At 40.0% G+C, this 19,540-nt stretch overlaps 2 protein-coding genes across 6 annotated transcripts in view; one reads left to right on the top strand and one right to left on the bottom strand.

Annotated features, from left to right (window-relative positions):
* Positions 1-11,414: 11,414 nt before the first annotated feature.
* On the bottom strand, positions 11,415-18,477 carry HNRNPDL (heterogeneous nuclear ribonucleoprotein D like). 5 transcript variants are annotated; one of them, XR_545755.2, is made up of 9 exons: positions 17,649-18,477; positions 16,683-16,851; positions 16,419-16,580; positions 15,807-15,938; positions 15,538-15,652; positions 14,829-14,999; positions 14,386-14,478; positions 13,908-14,012; positions 11,415-13,220 (listed from the first exon to the last, which is right to left on the bottom strand). XR_545755.2 is itself a non-coding variant. In XM_070614538.1 (8 exons), the coding sequence occupies exons 1-7, from the start codon at positions 18,089-18,091 to the stop codon at positions 14,408-14,410; spliced, it is 1,263 nt and encodes a 420-aa protein (XP_070470639.1). In that variant the 5' UTR covers positions 18,092-18,477; the 3' UTR covers positions 11,415-14,012; positions 14,386-14,407. The 5 variants fall into 5 exon arrangements, 3 of the variants coding, with proteins under 3 accessions (XP_070470639.1, XP_008524014.2, XP_070470640.1); XR_011538639.1 differs by having other exon boundaries at positions 13,908-14,478; XM_070614538.1 differs by having other exon boundaries at positions 11,415-14,012.
* Positions 18,478-18,963: 486 nt separating this feature from the next.
* The window catches only part of ENOPH1 (enolase-phosphatase 1), a 32,384-nt gene continuing 31,807 nt past the window's right edge, over positions 18,964-19,540 (top strand). The window contains exon 1 of the mRNA XM_008525791.2: positions 18,964-19,332. Within this exon, the coding sequence (XP_008524013.1) occupies positions 19,249-19,332 (84 nt within the window). The 5' untranslated portion in view covers positions 18,964-19,248. The remainder of the gene's footprint in view (positions 19,333-19,540) is intronic.

Here is a 19,540-nt window from a genome sequence, read left to right as displayed (position 1 = left end):
AAGATTTTGTTCTTCTTCAATTTTAAGTTAATAAAGATTTTTGTTTTATCAGTTGAAAGTTTCATTTTTTAGTTCTTTATTTCTAAGCTTTCCTGGGTCAATATTTAAAGTTTTGAGTGATATAAAAAGAAATGTGATTTTTTTAAAATGAAGTATGTATCATGTGCAGTTTTAGGGGAAATCATGTTTATTTGATATTCCTACCAGTAATATTCATTGGAATTCAATAAAAGGCTGATAATTTCTATTTCTTTCTTAGAAAATCTTTGAGAAAATTATAAGCAATATCTTTTTAATCATTCAGGATTCTACCATTGTACTAGATGGTCTAACATTTGGCCAATTTAATTTTTCTCTGTATTTAGGTCAGTTTCTATATGATGTAATAACTGTCCACATTGTGGCTAATATAAAGTATAAATAGTGGTATATATTGGAGCTGCTCCGGTGGCATAATGGTTAAGTTTGTAGCTCTGCTTGGCGGCCTGGGGTTTGTGGGCTCGGATCCTGGGTGCAGACCTAAGCACCACTTGTCAAGCCATGCTGAGGCAGTGGCCCACATATGAAATAGAGGAAGATGGGCACCAATGTTAGCTCAGGGCCAATCTTCCTCAGGAAAAAGAGGAGGCTTGGCAACTGACGTTAGCTCAGGGCTAATTTTCCTCACCAAAAAATAAAAAAGTATATAAAAAATATTCTGAATGGCCAAAATGACAGAGGCAAAACATCCTGCTTCAGTAACAAACTTACAAGGTAAATAATCAAATTTCTTTTTCATTTTAGGAACTAACTTACTAGGTCAGTCGTATTAAAATATAAAGCAAGCAAACTAAAACAGCTTGAGCTATTATTATATCTCTCTTAAGCTAGAAAAAAAAAGTAAAGACCAATGTTGGCAAATGACACAAAATAAATAAATTAGTACAAAAGTGTTGTAAATGGCTCTATTGTTTATTCACTCTTTCTGGAGAGGAATATGGCAAAAGGTTTAAAATTTGAGAAATGTACAAGAAAGAATTACTCCAATCCAAAGTAATAAAGAATATTGTACAAAGGTTATTTATAGTCTCCTTTAAAAGAATAAAATTCTGAAAACCCCAAATCATAACCATGATCTTATAAAAAAGTATCAGTTATTCTAATCTTGTTTTTTCTACCTCTTTCTTTTTATGCTATACATACCATATCATTTTAGAATAAATATGTTTGTATGTATCTCTAACAGGTAAGAACTTTCTTTAAAAGATAACTAAGTACCTTAGTCATGTGCATGTTCAAATTTCCCTTAATGTGTTTGAAAATTCTCATCATAGTTGATAGTTCAAATCTGTTTCACATCAAGGTGTATGCTTTGTATTGGATGCATGTGTCTTTTTTTTAGTAACAACCTTAAAAAGATGTAATTCACATACCATAAAATTAATCTTTTTAGATATACAATTTAATGGTTTGTAGTATGTTTACAGAGTTGTGCAACCATCACCACTTTAGAAACTTTTCTTCACCCAGAAAAGGAATCCTATACACATTTTAGCAGTCATTCCTTACTCTGTCTTCACCTAGTCCCAGGGCAACTATTAACCTATTTTCTATCTCTATGGATTTACATATTTTGGACATTCCATATAAATGGAATCATATAATATATGACCTTCTGTGTCTAGTTAGTTTCATTTAGCATGATGTTTTCAAGTTTCATCCATGTTGTAGTATGTATCAGCACTTTATTCTTTTCTACAGTCAAATAATATTCTATTGTACAGATATACCACATTTTGTTTATCCATTTATCAGTTGATGAACATTTGGGTTGTTTTGACATTTTGACTGTGATGAATAATGTTGCTATGGACATTTGTTTACAAGTTTTGTGTGGACATGTTTTCATTCTTCTTGGGTATATACCTAAGAGTGAAATTGCTGGGTCATATGGTAACTCTACATTTAATTTTTTGAGGAGGGGCCGGCCCCATGGCTGAGTGGGTAAGTTCTCTCACTCCACTTCGGCGGCTCAGGGTTTCGCCAGTTTGGATCCTGGGCACGGACATGGCACCTCTCATCAAGTCATGCTATGGCGACATCCCACATGCCACAACTAGAAGGACCCACAACTGAAAATATACAGCTATGTACTGTGGGGCTTTGGGGAGAAAAAAGAAAAATAAAATCTTAAAAAAAAATTTTTTTTGAGGAAATGTCACACTGTTTTCCAAAGTGGCTCCACCATTTTACATTGCAACCAGCAATGTATAAGGGTGATAATTTCTCCACATCCTCACCAGAACCGATTGTCCGTCTTTTTGTTTTAGCCATCCTAGTGTGTACAAAGCCATACCTTATTGTGGTTTTGGTATTTGCATTTCCCTAATAACTAACGAAGTTCAGCATCTTTTCATGTACTTTTGGCCATTTGTGTATCTTTTTTGGAGAAATATCTGTTCAAATTATTTGCCTATTTTAAAATTGGCTTATTTGTCTTTTTTTTCAGAGTTATGAGTTTTTCTTTTATATTCTAGTTATGTTTTTTTATCAGATATATGGTTTGCAATATATTCTTCCATTCTGTGGGTTGTCTTTTCACTTACTTGATAGTTGTCTTTTCACTTGTCCTTTAAAGCACAAGTTTTTAATTTTGATGAAATCCAATTTATTCATTTTTTTCTTTTGCACTTGTGCTTTTGGAAAGTATTGTCTAATCTAAGGTCACAAAGATTTACTCCTGTGTTTTTATTTTTCTTCTAAGAATTTTATAGTTTTAGCTATGACATTTAGATCCATTTGCAGTCAATTTTTGTATATGTCATGAGGTAGGGGTCCAACTTTATTTTTTGTATGTGGATGTCAAGTTGTCCCAACACTGTTTGTCAAAAATACTATTCTTCCCCCATTAAGTTGTATTGACAACCTTGTCAAAACTGAATTGATCATAAATGTAGTGATTTATTTCTGGACCCTCAACTCTATTCCATTGATCTATATGTCTATCTTTATGCCAGTGCAACACTGTCTTGATTACTGCAGCTTTGTAGGAAGTTTTTTGTTTTAAGATTGGCCCTGAGCTAATATCTATTGCCAATCTGTTTTTTTTTTCTTTTCCCCAAAGCCTCCCAGTACATAGTTGTATATCCTAGTTGTAGGTCCTTCTAGTTGTGGCATGTGGGACGTCACCTCAGCATGGCCTGATGAGCGGTGCTAGGTCCACACCCAGGATCCAAACTGGTGAAACCCCGGGCCCCCAAAGTGGAGTGCTCCAACTTAACCACTCAGCCCTGGGGCCAGCCCCTGTAAGAAGTTTTGAAATCAGGAGGCATGAGTCTTCTACCTTTGCTATTTTTTCACCAAGATTGTTTGGCTATTCTGGGTCCCTCACGTTTCCGTAAGAATTTTAAGATCAGCGTCAATATCCACAAAACGTCCAGCTGAGGTTTTGATAGTGATTGCCTTGAATCTGTAGATCGAGTTGGGGAGTACTGTCATTTTAACATTGAGCCCAATCCATGAATGTGGGCTATATTTCCACTTCTTTCAACAATGTTTTTTAGTTATCTATTTACAAATCTTATAGTTCTTTGTTAAATTTATTCCTAAGCATTTCATTTTTTGATGCCATTGTAAAAAGAATTGTTTTCTTGATTTCATTTTTTGATTGTTCATTCTTAGCGTATAGAAATAAAAACTGATTTTTGTATATTGATCTTGTACCCTGCAACCTTGCTGAACTTATCGCTTCTAATAGTTTTGGGATTCTTTAGTATTTTCTATATACAAGATCATTTCATCCTCAAATAGAGATGTTTTACTTCTTGCTTTCCAATCTGGATATCTTTTATTTCTCTTTCTTGCCTAACTGGCCTAGGTAGCACCTTCGGTACAATGTTGAGTAGAAGTAATAAGGGGACATCCTCATCTAGTTCCTCATCCCACAGGGAATGCATTCAGTCTTTCACCATTAAGTATGATGTTAGCTGTGGGACTTTTTTATACAGTGACGATCAGGTTGAGGAAATTCCCTTCTATATTAGTCTGTTCAGACTGCCATAAGAAAATACTACAGACTGCATGGTTTAAACAACAGACATTTATTTTCTCACAGTTCTGGAGACTAAAAGTCCAACATCAAGGTGCCAGCAGGGTTGGATTCTGGGTGAGGCCTCTTTTCCTGGCTTACAGATGGTTGCATTGTTGCTGTGTCCTGACATGGCCTTTTCTTTGTGTGTATGTATATAGAGAGATTGATCTCTAATGTCTCTTCTTTTTCTTATAAGGACACCAGTCCTATCAGATTAGTCCCCCCCTGCCCCCCCCCCCCCCCCCGCCTCCTGTGTTTGAATTCATTTAACCTCAATTACCTCCTTAAAGGCCCTATTTCCAAATACAGTCACAGTCAGCATTATGGCTTCAACGTATGAATTGGGGAGAGGGGGCACGTGTTAGTCCATAACACCTTCTAGGCCTAGTTTATTGAATGTTTTTATCATGAAAGGGTGTTGGATTTTGTCAAGTGCTTTTTCTGCATTTACTGAGGTTATCATGTGGTTTTTGTTCTTTAGTATCTTCTTTAATATGGTGTGTTACCTTCATTGATTTTTAGATGTTAAACCGACCTTCATTCCTGGAATAAATCCCACTTGATCATAGCGTATAATGCTTTTTATATGTTGCTGGATTCTGTTTCCTAGGTTTTTATTTTCTAATTTTTTTTTTGAGAATTTGTGTGTATATATTCATAAAAGATATTGGTCTGTAGTTTTCTTGTTATATCTTTGTCAGGTTTTGATATCAGGGTAAAACTGGCCTCATAGAATGAGTTGAGAAGTGTTCCTTCCTCTTTTGTTTTTTGGAAGAGTTTGTGAAGGATTGGTGTTAATTCTTTAAAATTTTGGTAAAATTCACCAGTGAAGCATCTGGTCCTGGGTTTTTCTTCATGAAAAGTTTTAAAAAACTTATTAATTCAATCTCTTTATTTACTCAATTTTTCTATTTCTTCTTTATGTAGTTTCGGTAGCTTTTGTCTTTCTAGGAATTTTCCCATTACACCTAGGTTATCTAATTTGTTGGTATAAAATTGTTCATTGTATTCTCTTATACGGAAGTTATAATGTCACAAATCTCACTGTTCTGAGATTGTCATTAAAAAAAAATGTCCTTAGATTATTGCAAGACTATTTTCAGAGTTCTGGAAAAACTGATTTTGACAATTTTTGCCACTGTTCTCATTGCTTTTATGGAGAATTGAAATTTTGGATGTCCTCACTTTGCTATTCTGAAACTGCTTCCAATTAATATGTAAAATAGCCATTCCTCACTCTCTTTTTATTTTTTTGAGCTAAAAATGAATTTAATAATGACTATTTTAGGACCTCAGACTCTCCAGGAGAGCTGGAAAGCCACACTTGGGAACTCTCATCCAGGACATTGCCAAAATCATACCACAGAACTGGCTCCTTTTAGAGATACCCCTATTTCTACTACTGCTGCTCCTGGTGTACACAGATGCTGCTGCTTTCAACAGTGACACCATCAATCCTAGATACTGGATGTTGCTGCTAGAACCACCTCTCCATCAGAAAAGTGGCTGCCACCATGACTGCCACCTGTCCTAGCATTGATTCCACTGAATCAATTCGATCCACCAGCTCCTATCTCAAAGTCTAATTTAGGTGAATTCTGATTGATAGAGCTGAGGTCACATATCTGTGCTTGGGCTGTAAGGGAGCCTGGGAAAGTGATTTTTAAATTTCTATATTGGGTAGTACTCTTTCCTTTTCACCAAGACTCATATGATGGGAATTCCCCAAACATGGGAAGGTAGTCTCTGTTTTCCACAAAACCCATGCACTGTCATAATTAAAGAATAATGATTTGCACTTTAAATGCTATCTTACCATAATAAATGTTGCTTGCCATAAGTCTCTTTTAATCTTAGAAGCACCTCCACACCTCATTTTTTCATGTTATTTATTTGTTGAAGAAATGGGACATTCTAACTGTTGAATTTTCCACATTCTAGATTTGCATGGTTGCATCCTCATGGTAGTTTAACATGTGCCTCTATTTCTTGTATTTCCTGCTTACTGGTAGTTGGACCTATATTTAGCTGCTCTTAAGATTTTCTCTTTGTTGTTGAATATTTTGGTTTCACCATGATGTATCTTTGTATAGACGTCTCTGTATTTTTCCTACTTGCAATTTGTTGGTATACTGAATCTGTAGATTGTCCTTCTTCTGGAAAAAGTTCATCCATTCTCTCTTCAAATATTGCCTTTTATTCTGTCTCTTCTTTTAAAACTCCAATTAAACATGTGATACCTACCCATTATATCCTTTATGTCACTGGTTCTTTCCGGCAATTTTCATGTTTTTGTCCTTTCATACTACATTTTGGATAGTTTCATTTAATAATTCTTAAGCTATGTCTAATCTGTTGTTAGACCCCTATCTACCTTTTTAAAACTTCATTTATTGTATTGTTTCATTTGTATAAGTTCTGTTTGATTATCGAATCTGCTGTGATGCTTTTATCATTTCCTCTTCCCTGGAGATATTTTTTCAAGCTTATATTTTAGTTCAACATAATAAGCATGGAGATCTGATACATCCTGGATTTGTTCATTGTGCTGATTCTCAGTTGTGGTGGCTTTTTGTTTATTATGTGCTAGGCATTATGTTTGAAAAACTATCAGAAAAACTATCAAAAAAGTATCAGAAATCTAGGATGAAGAAAAGATTTTCATTTGCTTTTCCCAGGCACTCACGGCCTCTTTCCTTTCCAGGACCATCTTAATCTAAATTCTGACATTGAGTTTCCCTTAACTGCCCAGGTGAGGAACCTGGGACGTCTTTTTTCTTGAGAGTATAGCCCCTTGGAAGCCCTTTGTTTAACAGAGTAATTGGACTATCAGAATCTCCACCTGGGGTTGACCTAGGCTTTTGACTTCTGTGCCCTTTGTCCGGTAAGGCCATCACACCCAGCTTTGAATGCCAGGCTTACTTTTCTAGGTTTTGACCTTCTCTTAGATTTTAGCCAGGTGAATTTCTCATTATCTTTTTAGCTCTTTCAGTTCTTTCAAGATTTTTAAAAATATTTCATCCTGCTTGTCTTCAGAAGGATTGGTTTGAACTACTTAGGCCATAGTTGCTTGAAAGCAGAAGCAAGTAAATACTTTTTGAAAAATTATATACCTTTTATCTTAGGTAGGTATACATATGTGCACCTGAGTACATACTCTTACACTATATGTAGGACTGTGCTAATGCATGGGGATGTGAATAGGTAATGCTAAATAAACAAAGAAGAGGATTATGACCTTAGGAGCAGTCTACGGAGTAATTCTGAGAACATTTGACATCATGTAATGCTTTTTTCCTTTCTCATGGTGACAAATGGAGTTAATTAACTGTGACCATTGTTATTAATCAAGTTATACTAAGAGTTTGCATGCTTTTCCCAAAGGAATTGTCAAGAGAACAGTAATCAACGTCTGTGTATTTCCTGGTTAAGAGCGTCTGTTTGTTTCTTTTAAAGGCAGAGAGATAAATTTGCCCCTTGGTATCCTTAATGAAGTATGAGAATGATTTCATTTCAAGCAGCAAATATTTACACCCAAGAGAATTTTAAAAGATTCAGATTTTTAAAAAAACTCTAGCCCATAGTACTGTGGATCTTGGATCTTGGCTGTGGCCCAATGGCAAATCTGTGTACCTGCCACCAACACCAAGAAGATCCTCCTCTCTTGGGATCCAAGATATGGAGAAAAAAAAAATCCCATCATCAGCCCAGAATTGGAAGTGGAGGGGTACACCTGAATTTGTCATTGTTTTGGGTGGGGAATAGAGGGAAAATAAAAGTCCCCCCGCCCTTTTTTTTTTCCCTGAGGAAGATTAGCCCTGAGCTAACATCTGCGCCAATCTTACTCCACTTTTTTTGTATGTGGGTTGATGCCACAGTATGGCTGATGATGGGTGTAGGTCCACACCTGGTATCCCAACCCATGAACCCAGGCCACTGAAGCAGAGCATGCTGAACTTCACCACCACCCCATGGGACTGGCCCCTGGTTTTGTGTTGTTCTTTTTTGGCTGAGGAAGTTTCGCTCTGAGCTAACATCTACTGCCAATCTTCCTCTTTTTATATGTGAGCTGCTGCCACAGCATGGCCACTGACAGTGGTGTAAGTCTGTGCTAGAGAACTGAACCCTGGTCCCCAAAGCAGAGCGTGCTGAACTTAACCACTAGGCCACCAGGGCTAGCTCTAAAAGGGCTTTTGTTAATGTCTATATCATAGTGGTCCAAAACAGCATGCTAATAGCAATTGAAATAATTTTAATTAAGTAAATAAGGGAAGACCTATGCCACAGTTGGAGTTATTCTTAGTTTTGACAGGCTTTAAATCCTATGTTTACATGGACTATAACTAAAGAATAAATATATGAAAAAATAGAAGTATGTATTTTAAATGAGATCAAAGGTGTAATTTTGGGGGGGGTCTTTTTATTTCTGATGAAGTTGTTCAACTGCATCATCTTTAAAAATTGTAATTGTGTCCATACTTTGTTTTAAAGTATTTTTTTCCAGATTGTGAAAGTAATGCATACTCAAAAATGCCTTTTATTTTTCCTTATCTTCAGTGATGTGGTTAAGTGCAGTTCTAAAGTCCTAGAAAGTAGTAAGGAAAATTCTTGGATTTATTTTCAGTATTTTAAAAGTCTGATAGAAATCACCTATTAAAAAATCTGCACAAGCTAACAAAAATAGTTTCTCTGAATTTAGATGGCATTATAACTTGGTGATATGATGTTGATTATCACACTCTAGAAGTTCTGATAGCTATATGCCTGTCATTAATAGAAATGTCATTACATAACGAGAACAACATATTTGAAAAGTAAAGCCATTCAAAACATAAAGTCCTTGGGGAGAAATATTTAAAGGGTTTCCTGGTAATAAAAAATTTTGGAACTACCCTAAAATACCACTTAGACCCTACTATCACACCCTCCTTTCATCCGTCTGCTTGCATTGTCTATGAAAAACCTCTATGTCCCAAATATCTCATGGTTCAAGAGCAACCTACATACTCATGGTCAATTCCATAACACTGATCTCTCATGGGAACGATTTAGTTGCTCCAGATTACCCAGGCTCGTTTCATCAGAGGTACAAGAATGAATCAATTGTAATAAAATCCTTCTTTCCTGCAAAAGATCTCAGCAGTCACAAAATAACTGTGTTGAACACTGCTAACCAATCTTAACGATTAAAGATCACTTCCAGGGGCCGGCCCGGTGGCTGAGTGGTTAAGTTCGTGCACTCTGCTTCAGCGGCCCAGGGTTTTGCTGGTTCAGATGCTGGGCGCAGACATGGCACCGCTCCTCAGGCCATGATGAGGCAGCGTCCCACATGCCAACTACAAGGATCCACAACTAGAATATACAACTATGTACTGGGGAGATTTGAGGAGAAAAAGGAAAAAAAAAATCAGGGCGAGGAGGACGTTTACCAAAAGAAAGATCACTCCCAGAAGTGACAAACGCTTCTGTTCAAAATCTAGGCCTCAGAGCAGCTTGGTGGTTTAGTAGCTTGACAGAAATTTAAGATTCCAAAACGTTATGAGTTTGTATTTTCAGTTAGCTAACTTCCGAAAAATCAGGAGATTAAAGTTTTGCATAGGGCCTTTTGCGGAGTTGGCCATCCCAGTCTTCCAATAAAACCATCATCCTATATGAGTGTTCACCAGCCAATACACAAACACCCAAGTAGAGAACATCTGAAGAAACTTCCTTGTGCTACCTCACCAATGAGAGCAAAAACTCAATGAACTTTACACAGCTTGTTACCATAAAAACCAACGATTTCAAGAGCCTTTTAAACTAGATGGCTTTCAAATAAATCTGTGTAATTTCCTCGAAACTGTATTTAAAATAATTCTTCATGTATAAACATGAGCTTTTTTTTTTGGTCTGAAGATAATTCAGTTTTGGTCAGATTCTCAAAAGATGACCATTTTTAACAGTATGAGCAACCTTGTCTGCAGGAGAGTGTTTCTCACTTATTTCTAACTTGTGCTGATCTTTCAGAAACCAAAATCTTATGCATTATTTGAAATTCAGATTGTAAGTAAAAAAGAATTATGTTGAATATTCTTCAAACTACACTTCAAACCCACCACCCTCTGAGATTATGATGTGCCTCCCCAAATGGGAGTACGCTCTTGAACAAGTACTGACAGAAATGTAAAATGGGAGATTAAACTGCCACTTGAAAGTAGTACAAATTAAGTCTTCAGAATGTTCAACATAGCCCTGTAATCCGAAGAACACTGTATCCTTTCCTAGTTTACAAAAACCAGTGGTTGAGAAGTTAAAGGTGAGTTTTTTTGCTATTCTCCAAAACTTGCTAAAATTCCACATTCAATTCAACTATTTCAAAACAAAGAAAAGTAAAAAACCCCAACCAAACCTAAACAAACAGGCTATATTTTTATGGCAACATATTTTTGAATGATTTTATACAAAAGATAAAGTTGCATTGCTTTTGCTCAAAAAGTTGAGACCACAGTAAACAGCATTTTAGGTTGGAACATTTGAAAGGTTTTTACAGGTTTTTCCTGATTTTAACACTACATCAATTTAAATGGTATACACATCCCCCCACACAATTTTCTGAACTAAAAATTGCAGTCTACATACGTGCAGTATTCTTGAACCACTTTTAATCACTAAAACTTAGTATCTTGTGGTTGACATCCTATCAAATCTTGGTAACGAGTGATGATCAATTTTTTCAGATGTCTTTGTATTAAAGTTTATGAAGATTAGCTAATGGCTCAGTCCCTGTCATCATTATGAAAACTAAGATGCATCAAAGAGAATGGAATAAAAGCTCTGCTTATCCATGTTAGTATCCCAAACTCTTAATATTCATAGTATTACAAACATAGCTATGAAACTATGGAATATTAACTTGTTAATCAATGAAATCTCTAAGAAAGTTTCTGTCAGGATGAGTACCACCACACAGAACTTGGTCATAACCATTCGGGAAGGGTATTTAACAAGATATACAGACTAGTAAATACTTGTCACTGGTACTTCAGAATTTCTACCCCTACTCCTTTAATTAACTTGTCGAATTACTTAGCTTATGAGTACTTCAGAATAACACCTTTATCTTAACTTTATCAACCTTTCATCTGACCACAAGTGCCTAGAGCAATTAGCCTTGGAAACGCATATTTCAAGTTGGCATTTATGGGGCCAACAGTCTGAGTTAAATCTAGAGTCTAAAGCCCCCTTGGGGAAAAAAACAAGCGCATTCTCACTCCCCCAAATCTTTGTAAAAGATCTGACAATAATCTCTAGATGCAGCATATTTCTTCAAAGTCGATATATATATCAAGACTTGATTGAAGTTTGATTTTGTTTAAAAAGCCTTTATTCATTTTGATCAGGGAAAGGACAATCTCAATGTCAACTTGTCACCCAATCATAAATTTGAACTTACAGGATTCACTGCTCTAAAGACACTGCACTTACTGACTTTGACAACTTAAAATGAAAATCTTCCTTCTGTTCCCTAAGGTTGCATGTTGCAATAAACAGAATTCCTTGCAATAGCCAACACTGGTACTTGGCCTAGGTGTAAGGTCAAATAGCAAAACAGGAGCAAAACAAGGCCAAGAGCATTTTAACTTGATAGCCCAGCAAATACAAACATCATTGGAACAAAGAAAGTTGTAGGCACCGAATAAAACAAAAAAAGGCAGGTTCATCAGCATAAAAAATTTACACTTGGTTGAGGGTGAGGTCAGCTACTCCGCATGTGTGCACACGAACGCCAAATCCTAGTAGTTAACATGGAACTACAGAAACAAAACTTTTAACTTAAATCAAGTAACTACCACGGCATGTAAAACTCAAAGCTCAGATTTATCCAGGAAATCCTCAAAAAATCTAGAGCGGAAACTCTTTTTAATGCACCAGGAAGATCTGCTGTAATGACACGGCTCAGTCATGCTTAGACCTGCATTAATGAATGAAGACTTAAAGTACGCCTTTCCCACTATTCCTTCCTATGTCTGAATACAGATTTGCTTAACTATTTAACTCATGCACTAACTGCATTAAAAATGATGAGATCTACTACCATGACTTTTTCTAAGAACTCATACTACATAAGTTAACACCCAATAACACAGCTTCCTAAGAACGCCCCAATAGAAAACATCTTGTTCAGTTTGGTGCTTGCTGTGACATAATACGAACAGAACACAACTAATTTACTCAGCTACTACTGCCAATATCTTAACCTTTGCTCAAAGTTTAATAACCTCATACCTATCGGCCAAAACCCTTGTTACAATGTAACTACTTTTGATATTCTTAAACTGTAGCTCCTACCACACTTTGACAGTGCTTTTTCCCTGGGTATATCTGGACATTATTACCAAGAACAATCATGATTAGTCAAAGCTCTTTTTAGCAGACCACTAATGAAGTCAGAAGTATTTAGCAAATCATGACAAACAGCTTTCCAAAGACAAGAAAGCAAATTCTGTTCCATTCATAAAGAGCTACCAAAATGCTTTCTGCCATTAAAAAGGCACTCTTCTCCAAAACATAACCCAGAAGACTTATGGTCTACTAAAAAGCTTCCACTAATCACAATGCTATGACTCTCACAGGGACTTCCATGACAAAGTTTCCAGATACACAGAAAGGAAACAACATTATTCAAAGGTATGGTGGAAGCCTCAGTTACGGTTAACAGGGAAATGGAGCCTTAGAGCACAGAATACATCTAACAAAAATGGGGAACGGGGTGACACTGTAGCTGGCTATTCAAAAAGGACCACAGTTTCTCCCTATGGACCAACAGTCCCTACAAAATAAACTGTGCCTTAATTATTGCTTATTTAAAATTACACTTTTACAGAGCTATTTAGTACCTGACACAGAAAAACAATCACATAAGGAAGCATTTATTTGAGGTTTAACATGAAATCATACAAATAAAATTTGTATAAACACAAATCCACATTGAGTCATAACACAGATAGCAAAGGACAAAGTAAAAACAAAGAAAACTAATTGGCAGCTATATACAGTTGGACACAGTTGTGCCTTGTACACTAGAAAGTCTTTTACAAAATAATCATCTTAGATCAACAGAAGACCAATCTTCAATGTCGTCCTGCAAGATGGGTTACTTAGCAATCTCCTCCTAAAAACAAAAACAAAATAGCTATTAGATTTGTGCAACTCTTGACAAGCTTTCAAAGGTCCACTTTCATGAACTGTTTTAAGTCCTCACTTTATTCTTTTCTTCAATAATTAAAGATCACATGCATATTCATTGGCAAAATGCAGCTTGGGTAATTAATAAATTCACCCTGGAATTCCCAAATGGTATTTAATTTAAATCTATTTAGAAGAGAAACTGGGAGTGCAACCTTCCCATATTCACAGGTTGCACTGTGCTAGATTAAGGTCTACTAGAAGCATCTCTAGTAAACCAAGTAAAATGCTATCACAAACATGCATTTCTAATAAGCTTATTATACTGCAAGAAAACGAAATGTTTTGTGCATATGATCTTTAATTTATATCCCAGATTTTAAAGTTCTTGTTTTGGTTTGTAGATTTCACTATTAGCTATAAAAAGAAAAAGCAAGCATTAAATCTTAAAGAATGAACACTTAAAATGAGGCTCCACAATTGAAATACAACACTAAACAGAAGACCAAAATGATTAAGCTGTAAAAAGGCATTTATGTACTTTAACTCCTGTAAAAAACCATTTAAGTTAAGTTTAGACACTTAATCTTCAAAAAGATTAAAAAAGAAGCCAAAGTCTGAAGTTTTCCACTTTAATCTTTACGCTGGTACATGAAGTTGGAAGAGACCATACCACAGGACAGCGTTTTCTGGTGTATGCCTTGCGCTCTGCCCGCAACGTGCGACCCCCAGAGATAGACGTGGTCAGGGTGACACACGGCCTGCAATGAAGTTCCCGCTGGCGGGTACAAACAAGGTATAATGTCAGAGTTAGAAGACAACATTCTTGTTTTCCTTAAGTTGTACCCATTTCAGTACTTTACCTGTTAATAGTTCTAAAAAAGTTTAATTATTCCTCTAGACCACCTGGTACACAAAGCAAACAGAAAAACTCTTAAGTTTTTCTGTAATACTAAAGAAAGTGAGATAAGACTTTAAAGTTAAAGATCTATAGACACTTTAGGCAAAACAGGCTCATAAAGCAATTAAGAAATGAACAATTTAGTAAAAACAGGCTACATAATATTTTGTTTTTACTTATTTTTCATTTGTCTATTGATCTTTAAATTAAATTAGACATTTCCACTGGTTTCTCGTACTCTTATACACACCTGTTTTCTCCAATGTCCTCCTTTAGTATGGCTGGTAATTGTTTTGGTGATTGCCACCCCCTCGAGATGCCTTGCCGTAAGTGCTCTGTTGGCCTATTTTGAAAAGACAAAAATTTGTATTTAGATAGTTTCTATGAAATGGTTTCATTATAAGTATATTTAAAAACTATTAAACGTGTAAAATTGTGCATGCCAAACATTAAACTAATCATGTTTTAATAGCCATTATAAACTAATCATTATCATTTATTCTAGAACATTTATATCAAAGCCCCTGTATTAGTGTAACCATCCTATGACTATCAGATGCCTCAAAAATGTTAACTCTCAACACTTCAATAAATGGAAAACCCATACACACAAGCAATTTCAGAATGGGACTGTATTTTTAACACTGAATTTTAATACCATTGGGTTTATGAAATTAAGTTAAATATTCTTACCACTGTAGTCTGCATATCCCTGTCCATATCCATAGTTCCCATAGTTATACCCAGTATAATCATAGCCGCCATAGCCACTATAGTTTTGATCACCACCATAGGCACTATTGTAATTTCCATATCCTTGATCATAATAGTTATTAAATCCTTGGTTCCAGTTTTGGCCCTGACCTGAAACAATGCACAATGATCGTTAGGAAACAACTTCTGACCCCAATGCTAACATAAAATGACGCATTCCCGTCTCTCACCCTGCAAATCTTAAAAAGGCAGGACAGACATCCATAATGCTATCTGCTTGAAAAAACTATTTTTCTAGTTGTCATAAAAAAGGGGGCAGAAAGTCCAATTGTGCCAGTATCAAGCTTCCTAAATTTAAGGGAAAATCAGGACAAAGGTGAAGACAGGTAGACTGTTTGGCTTTAAAACAAGGACTAATGCCCAAGAAAACCTATCACTCCATGGTGTATCATGTAATTTAAAATACATTTAATAGTATAATTTCCCCATCAGTGATGACACTGTCAGAGTGGCCATCCTCTGAAGAAGTGAAACCAGTCAACTCATTAAAAACAAAACCCCACCCACTAAGCTAAGCATTTTCCACGTTGGAAAAGTTTAAATTTGGATTTACTTTCTTATGGGTTTATTCATATTTGGCAGCTGACAGCTTAAACCATTGAGCCATTTCCCAAGCATTAAGTCTCACCTCGGCCACGACCCCTAGTACCACCTCGTCCACCAGCTGCAGCACCTCGTCCTCCTTTTTGTTGTTGCTGTTGCTGCCTATATACTTCTTTGGGCTGTGCAACTTTGATTTCACACTATAAACAAGTTTTGAAAGCAAGCAAAGAGAATGGTTACAGAAATTCTAATGTTAAGCCATTTTGTTCTTCTCAAAGCAGACTGAAAATTTCACACACACAACGCACACAAACTCCTTAAATTTTTCATTTAATATAATTAAAATGGCTTTACCTTCCCAGAACCAATTTGATGATATCTGCTTTCTAACAATTTCTTTACTGGCTCTTCGTCTGTATATGTAATAAAACAAAATCCTCTTCTTTCATTTGTTTTTGTATCCATGGGAAGTTCAATATTTTCAATCTGAAATCAAGATGCACACTCAAGATCACCCAGTAATGGTAAAAAGCTACCAAAAGGTCTTAGAATGTCACAAGTCCTTTTCAAGCTTCAACATGTTATTCTAATCAGATGACTTCTGTATAGAGACTGCTGCTTTATCATTACCATCAAACTAGAGTGATTTACCTGTGAAGCATTTAGAAGCGAAACCAAAACTTGCTTTATTTAATATCATTTCATACTGAACAGACACCAATAGTTATTAAGTCCAAACACTGACCATACCAAAGCATCCATGTTTTGGCCAAAATAAATTAGATATTGGTTTGCATTACAGCACAGAAAGCAATGATTAAGACGTGGTGATTGGAAGGGATCTGAGTGGTATTTTAATCCCATCCTCATCTGACATGTGAATTTGTTCTGTAAGAAGTGGGCCAGGGATGAATGTTATATAAACACATCAAATATAAAACACATGTAAATATAGAATCAGCGCACCTCTCCAAAGGCTCCAAAATATTCTTTAATTTGTTCTTCAGAAGTATCTGGGCTCAATCCACCCACAAAAACCTTTTTAGGGGGCTCCTTCCCTTTTAAAGCTTTGGCCCTTTTGGGGTCTATCAATTTGCCATCCAGTTTGTGTTCTTTCAGTTCCAAAACCTAGAAGACAGATTTATTTAAGCTGACAGCAATGTACAATCAAGCCCCTGAACAACACACAAAAAGTATACAAAAGCAGCACAACGCAAAACACGTTCCTACCTTATCAACACTAGCAGCATCTTTGAAAAGCACAAATCCAAATCCTCTTGATCTTCCCGTGACTGGATCTGTTTTAATTGTGCAGTCTACAACTTCCCCAAATCGAGACAAATACTCAGTCAGATCTTTCTTGCTTGTATCCCAGCTCAAGCCTCCAATAAACATTTTACTAGAAATAAAAGTGTTTTTGTTTTTTAAAAAGTTAGCAGTAGCCCAAAACGATTACTTCAGTTCTGGGATTAATGATGTTTACCTATGAACTAAGTACGGGGAAATTTACTCCTACGTACAGATAATTTAATACACGCTTAAAGATATACATAACCACAGACCACAAAAATCCCCAAATTCCATCAAGGTCACTTATGGAAAACAGTGGACAGCTTGCTCTCCACACTACACAATGCCAAGTTTAAACAAGGCCAACATGACACGTTAACGATGATTTTAGGTTACAAAATCCAACTTCCTAAACCAACCCCTCACAACTTAGTTCCACCCTCTTCCTCAGCTGTCAAGCCAACGTTCCAACTAAACAACTCATCAGACCACGTTCTGGGGATCTGGGACCCAGTTGTCTACTGGTTCCCAAGCCAAAACTTCCTTAAACTGTCCCAAGAAAAACTGCGCGGAGCACCAACACACACAATGAAGAGGCGGCGGCAGCTGCAGCCGCAGCCTGCGACGCAGCCAGCCCGGCCCCTCCCCCTCGGGCCCCACGCGGCGCCTGCGCACTCGGGACACAGACGCCGCCGCCCTCCTCCTCCAACCCCTCCGCCCTTCCCCCACCTTCCGCCGGCCTCTCAGTCACCCCCTCCGTCTCCTACTTTCCTCTTCCCTCCAAGCCAGGGAAGCCCGGGGGGCACGCGGGGAGCGGACTCGGGGCAGGAATGGGGGCAGCGCGCGGCTCCCGAGGGACGAAAGGCGCGTGCGGCGCGCTGGGCAGAAGGGAGAAGCGTGCGGTACCCGTCATCCTGCTGATTCTTGCTCGCGTTGATCTTGGACCCCTCTGCGAACTCCTCTATGTTGCTGTACTCGTTCATGTCCTCCATGGCGGCGGAGCTGTCGGTCGGGGTGTGCTGGCGCGCAGTCCGAGTCGCGGCGGCAGCGGCGGCGGAGCGTTGTACGGAGCCGGATTTAAAATGGCGGCGGAAGAGATCCGGGCGCCGCCTGCGCCCTCCCTTTATAGCCGCCCCGCCCGCCAATCGGGAGGGCTGCTGGGCGGTGACGTGGCGCTGGGCTCGGCGCGCCCCCTGCCGGGCAGCGCTGGGAGCGAGCGAAGGGAGGAGCGGGGCGAGCTGCCGCGGCGCCCGCGGCCGCCAATGGGAGAGGCTGCGGGAGGCTAAAGTAGCGGGCGCGGAGGGGAACAATGGCGGCGGCACATGGGAAAGCCGGGGCGGGACCTCCATCGCGGCCCTCCCGGTGAGGAGCGACGTCGCGGGTGAGGGGCCGCGGGCTTGGGAGGAGAGAAGCGTCAGAAGAGAAAAACGAAAGGGCGAAAAGTCCTGGAGTCAAAAATCCCGAGCAGCGCCGTCACAGGGCCACAGTCCCTCTTGCCTTGAGCGCCTTTGTCTCTGGCGTCCGGTCCAGCCCACTCCTAGCCAAGAGCCGTCAACCCCGCCTTTTTCCGCCCTCGGTCCCCGAGTGCCGAGCTGCTGCGGCGGGGGCTGCTACCGATTAGCGCCGCGGCCGGGCCGCTCCGGAAAAAGGCGGACTGCGCCCGGCGCCGGCGGCGAGGCAGCGAGCGCGCCCGTCAGCCCGTCCGCCCGCCGCGCGCACGCGTGTTTTGTCCTCGAGCTGGCTGAAACCAGCCCAACAGGAAGCGGGCGCGCGGCGGCCCCTCCGGGCAGCGGCGTGGCCCGAGCGCCTCTTCCGCTACGACCGCTGGCGCGCAGGCCGAGGGGGCGCGGCGGGCCTGCGTTGCCGATGAGCCGGAACCGGGACCCGGCGCGACCTCTTTTGCTGGCAGAGGGCGGGAGGGGGGCGCGGGCCCGGTCAGATTACTGTAAATATGCAAAGGCGGAGGCAGTGGGCGGGGAGGGGGTAGGTGCCGTAGAGGGCAAGGGGCACTCACATCCCCGGCGCGCCACTCGCGGGGCTCCCGTCTGCACGTGCCCCGGGCCTCTCCCGCTCGCTCAACCAGTCCGCGGAGAGCGCGCGCCCGAGCGCCCGGCTCCCGCGTTCGCTCCTTTGTTCCCGCCCACGCGAGGCCCATTTTGACGGATCGGGTTCGAGGCCCTCTGGCGGCCAATGGGCGTCGGCGCCGCTGCCGTCGCCCTCCCCCTCGGATCCCTGCGCGGGCCGCCCCCTTCCCTGCCCACGTGGTCTCGGCCTCCTGCCCCGGCGGCTCGCCAGTTCCGGGCCCCGGTGCCGCCGCCGCCGCCGCCCTCTCGGCTCCCAGGGGCGCGGAGGTGGTCTCCCTTCGCGCTTCGGGCCACGCGCGGTTTCCCGCTCCGAGATTGCCGCGGGGCTGTCGGAGGCCCCGGACGGTGCTGGGGCGCAGCCGGCGCCGCCCTCCGCGCTCCCTACCAGTAGGCCGATTCGGGTGGTCGCATCCGGTGGGGAAATGGTCGTGCTTTCGGTGCCCGCCGAAGTCACTGTGATCCTGTTAGATATCGAAGGTACCACAACCCCGATTGCTTTCGTGAAGGTGAGGGGCGGAAGGGAGCGGGGAACTTACTTGTGCTTAAAAACAATTAAAAAAATTTTTAAATATTGCCGACCTTGCACTAGAGACACAAGGCGTTGGAGGGGCGGTGTGGCTTTGCTGCCGCAGTGGTACGGGAGGAAGTCGAAGGGCTGCGGCGGGCTGCGGGGGTGCTTCTCGCTGCACCATCTTTGCCCCGCCCTTGGTTAGA

The sequence above is a fragment of the Equus przewalskii genome, chromosome 3 (genome assembly GCF_037783145.1).
Source record: "Equus przewalskii isolate Varuska chromosome 3, EquPr2, whole genome shotgun sequence".
In the NCBI taxonomy this organism is placed as follows: Eukaryota; Metazoa; Chordata; class Mammalia; order Perissodactyla; family Equidae; genus Equus; species Equus przewalskii.
Note: the sequence above shows the minus strand (reverse complement) of the source record. Positions and strands in the feature narration are given on the sequence as shown.